At 44.5% G+C, this 3,878-nt stretch overlaps 1 protein-coding gene across 3 annotated transcripts; it reads right to left on the bottom strand.

The window, feature by feature from the left end:
* Window positions 1-517: 517 nt before the first annotated feature.
* Window positions 518-2,857, bottom strand: LOC143907449 (uncharacterized). 3 transcript variants are annotated; one of them, XM_077424268.1, is made up of 3 exons: window positions 1,044-2,857; window positions 926-982; window positions 518-838 (listed from the first exon to the last, which is right to left on the bottom strand). In XM_077424268.1, the coding sequence occupies exon 1, from the start codon at window positions 2,753-2,755 to the stop codon at window positions 2,081-2,083; it is 675 nt and encodes a 224-aa protein (XP_077280394.1). In that variant the 5' UTR covers window positions 2,756-2,857; the 3' UTR covers window positions 518-838; window positions 926-982; window positions 1,044-2,080. The 3 variants fall into 3 exon arrangements, with proteins under 3 accessions (XP_077280394.1, XP_077280393.1, XP_077280391.1); XM_077424267.1 differs by having other exon boundaries at window positions 926-2,857; XM_077424265.1 differs by having other exon boundaries at window positions 518-982.
* Window positions 2,858-3,878: the final 1,021 nt, after the last annotated feature.

The raw sequence follows: 3,878 nt of genomic DNA, 5'->3' as shown, positions 1-3,878 counted from the left end.
TTTTTTATCAAGTTTTTCGCTCGTAGAAAAAAAACTATCGAAGCAATCACGATAATCCTAGTTCAATCGCTGGCTTATAACATATTAAAGATGCTGTATAAATTTCAACAAGATCTGTGCAGTAGTTTCTGAAATATCGTGGTCACCGTTTCGAAAAATGGTGTTTCGAGAAAAACGCGTTTGAAAGTTTGCGCATGTGATTTATACTGAAAGTTTCATCTCACCGTCAATCTGCTATGCCTGGACCATACAATAGGCCTTCCTCTTCTTCTTGGAAGTCACGCAGAGCTGCTCCATCTTCTCTTTTCGCGATTCGGGCCTGCTTCACAACGTCACTCGTGCGCCTTTCTGAACGGTCGATCCGAGAGCTATCACGCTGCTGAACATATCCGTTAGCTTGTGGGCCGATTTTCACTCCCATGGTTTCCAAGATCTTCAGGATAGATTTGAATCCTTCGTTAAAGATTGTGGCAGCGAAAAACGTGGCGATTTCAACCACTTTTGGCCCAGAATGGAGGTGCTTCGGAGCAAAAGTCCAAATTAACGAATTGAGCGACTCGTTATTATTTTGAGTTTCCGCTCCCAGGCATCTGCTTAACAATTCTTCTTTGGATAAATCCTCATAAATTGGCTTTATAACTTTTTGAATACAGTACACGCTTCGCAACTGCCACAGCAAAACTGAACTAACCGACGCTTCACGGCGTCTCAGTCAATATTCGAAAACATCTGCTTGGCTTTCGGAGCAACCCGGCGCGCGCTCTGTATACCTGCTCCGTTCCAGGGCCGTAACTTGTGAACCACTTCGAATATCGAAAAATCCTTTGGCACACATTTTCTACACATGTTGTAGATGTGATTTATGAAAAAAAAAAAATATATTTTTTCGACCCGAGAAGGTAGAGGACGGCCTTAAACGACTCACCGTCGACGTGCCGAAATGCACGTGTATTTCAGCTGGGTTCTCATTGGCACCTTCCTCCTATAAAAACAAAAAAATTATATAAAATATTTAAAACATCACACGCGCACAAATCACGTACCTCAAATCTAGTAAAATTTTTATAATCGTCAAACGTCCTTTTAAATAACGTCTTCTCATGTACATCATGCTGTAAAAAATTAAACGAAATATATTATTTAAAAAAAACACAAATAACGTACCTCTGGAATGAAATTTATATACGTCGCCGGAATGGGCTCGCGAACGTCGTCAGGCTATAACAAATTATTTAATAATTTATTGGATATACTAAATCGTATACCTTATATAATATGTACTCACCTTCATGTGCACAGGCACCTCAAATGTTATATCGTCAAATAGGTATCTCATTTGCAAAGATTCCTCGTATGGAGTGAACGTAACGTTCATCCCCATTTGCAGAGGTACCTCTGCAATCTTCAATTTGTCAACTTTTATGTACTAAAAATAAAAATATATTACACAAAATTATTACGCAGAATTTTATTATTGCGCAACACAAAACACTTACACCGTCACACGGATACGTTATTTGCAAACGCATCTTGGCACTGTCACTGTTCAAATGTACTTTGTTTTTTTAAAAAAACTTTGCGTCGCTGTCTCAAAAGACTGTGGATTGACTACACCCAAGTCTAGCCGGGAGTTCTTTATATATTGAGACAGTGCAACAAAAGGAGGATATTGCGGTAAACAAAATGTACTAAGAATAGCATTTTGCATTGAGGAAAAATGCCTTTTATCAAATCGACTCATACGCCGAAATCGTCGACGCTTTTTTTCCCAGCGCGAGTGAGCGAACGCGCGTGAGATTGGGTGTGATAGGGTGCGATAAATGGAAACACGATATCGGCGACAGAAGCGTATATCTTTTTTTTTTTCATATTACAATTTTATATTTTTACCGCGACTTCCTCCTCTCCGATATTCTACGCGTCTTTGAGGAATCGCCCACGAATAAAGAAAAAAGTATGAAATAACAGCGGAAGGGGTAAAGAATGATACAACATATATATTTGTCTTGAGATACACATGCGTGTATCTATATGTTTATTTATCCAATTTATAAGAAAAAAACTTGTGCGCGATATTTTTTTAAACGTCGCTCCGGCCACTTTCCCACACGACCTTTCTCGTCTCCTTCACAACCCCAGAAATCTTCCTCAAATCATCCGCCGCTTGATCCAATAACCGGCGCAGTAACTGCCGCTTGCGATCCGTACTCGACAATGTGATCAAGATCTGAGATCGCAATTTCGCGTATTTCAACCAATCACGCCTCTCTTTGTTCGCGACATCCTTGACGTCGAAGACGTCCAGACGGATCAACTGTAATCCGATTTCCCCGGGCGATCTTACGGTGAACATCCGCCGATCCTTCATCCTCGATATGTACTGCGGCATACGATCGAGATCGCGACCCGACTCCGTCAGGTCGAACAACGCGTCGAGCCCGCAGCTGCATCCCGCCTCCTCCTCGACCCGCTTTTCCACACCGAACGATTGATCCGTCGATTTCGCGGCGAGGATATCTCCTCCCGTACCGACGGGTAAACTTTTGACGTATTTTCCGTAATGGTTGATCCACTCGTGAAAGGTATCTTGTGTCATTAAATCGTTCACTAATGACGAGTACAACTTCGACGGAAGTCGATCGCGAATGAAATCATACATATCCTTCCTTGAACACGTAGGATTCTTAGGACCTTCCTTCAGCCACAATTTATGAAGCTCTGTTAGCACGCTCTTTATGTTGCTTCCCTCGCGCATACGAGGTCAGCAGGTAAGGTAGGCCGGTAGTAGGTAAGGTAGGCCGGTTCTATCCATGGAGCAATGAGGGAGGGTGAGGGGCGGGGGGGAACCGCGGGCGGGGGGACCGCGGGGGAGGGGGGTACCGCGTGTTTTGGCGCCGCGGGGAGGGAGAGGGGGGACCCGCATGTTTTGGCGTCGCGGGATAGGGGGAGGGGGGAACCGCGTTCTTGGGCGCCGCGGGGAAGGGGGAGGAGGGAACCGCGTTCTTGGGCGCCGCGGGGGGAGGGTGAGGGGGAACCGCGTTTTTCGGGCGCCGTGTTTTCCGGCGCCGCGGGGCGACCGCGTTTCCGCCGCGCCGCGGGGCGAGGGGGGATCCGCGTTTTCGCCGCGCCGCGGAGCGTTCGCGTTTTCGGGCGCCGCGGGGCGAGGGGACCCGCGTTCGCGTTTCGCCGCGCCGCGGAGTCCGCGTGACGTCACATGACACGTTCGCGTTATCTGTCCTTCGCGCGCGGTTTCTCGCTCCCGGCCCCCGTTATCTTTCCCCCGTTCGCGTTCTCTTTCCCTCGCGTGTTCTCGCTCGCGGTTTCTCTCGCTCGCCCCCGACCCCCGTTTGCGCGAATACCTGCACGTTGGCTGGTGGATCTGCTTGAGAATAAAGCGAGAAGACATCTAAAAATTGAGACTTTGGATGCAGATTACGAAGATATCGAATCTTTAAATAATCTAGATGTTACTAATACTGTAAGATGTGGAAAACATGTTAAGAATTGCGCATTACAAAATGTATTAAAAATATTTAACTGGTGGTCGCGACACCAGAAAAAAATATGATTTTTTTTTTAAATAAACTATATATGTATATATAAACGTTTTATTTTTTTTTCCCACATATTTTGTAGTATAATATAGATGTTTTAAGTGCATGATAATTGTTTTAAAGATGTTTTAGTTGTTTTAAAGATGTTTTAGTTGTTTGATAGTTGTTTTTAACGATGTTTTAGTTGTTTGATAGTTGTTTTTAAAGATGTTTTAGTTGTTTCATAGCGGTTCAATAGCTGTTTTAGTTGTTTGATAACTGTTCAAGAGCTGTTTCATAGCTGTTTCATAGCGGTTCAATAGCTGTTTTAGTTGTTTGATAGCT

This window comes from Temnothorax americanus, unplaced genomic scaffold (genome assembly GCF_048541705.1).
Source record: "Temnothorax americanus isolate GAGA-0224 unplaced genomic scaffold, ASM4854170v1 Scaffold80, whole genome shotgun sequence".
In the NCBI taxonomy this organism is placed as follows: Eukaryota; Metazoa; Arthropoda; class Insecta; order Hymenoptera; family Formicidae; genus Temnothorax; species Temnothorax americanus.
This window is presented reverse-complemented; position numbering and strand designations above follow the sequence as displayed.

Excerpts from the sequence above, each read along its gene's own strand:
- LOC143907449 (XM_077424267.1), bottom strand. The coding sequence starts at position 2,755 with ATGCGCGAGGGAAGCAACATAAAGAGCGTGCTAACAGAGCTTCATAAA.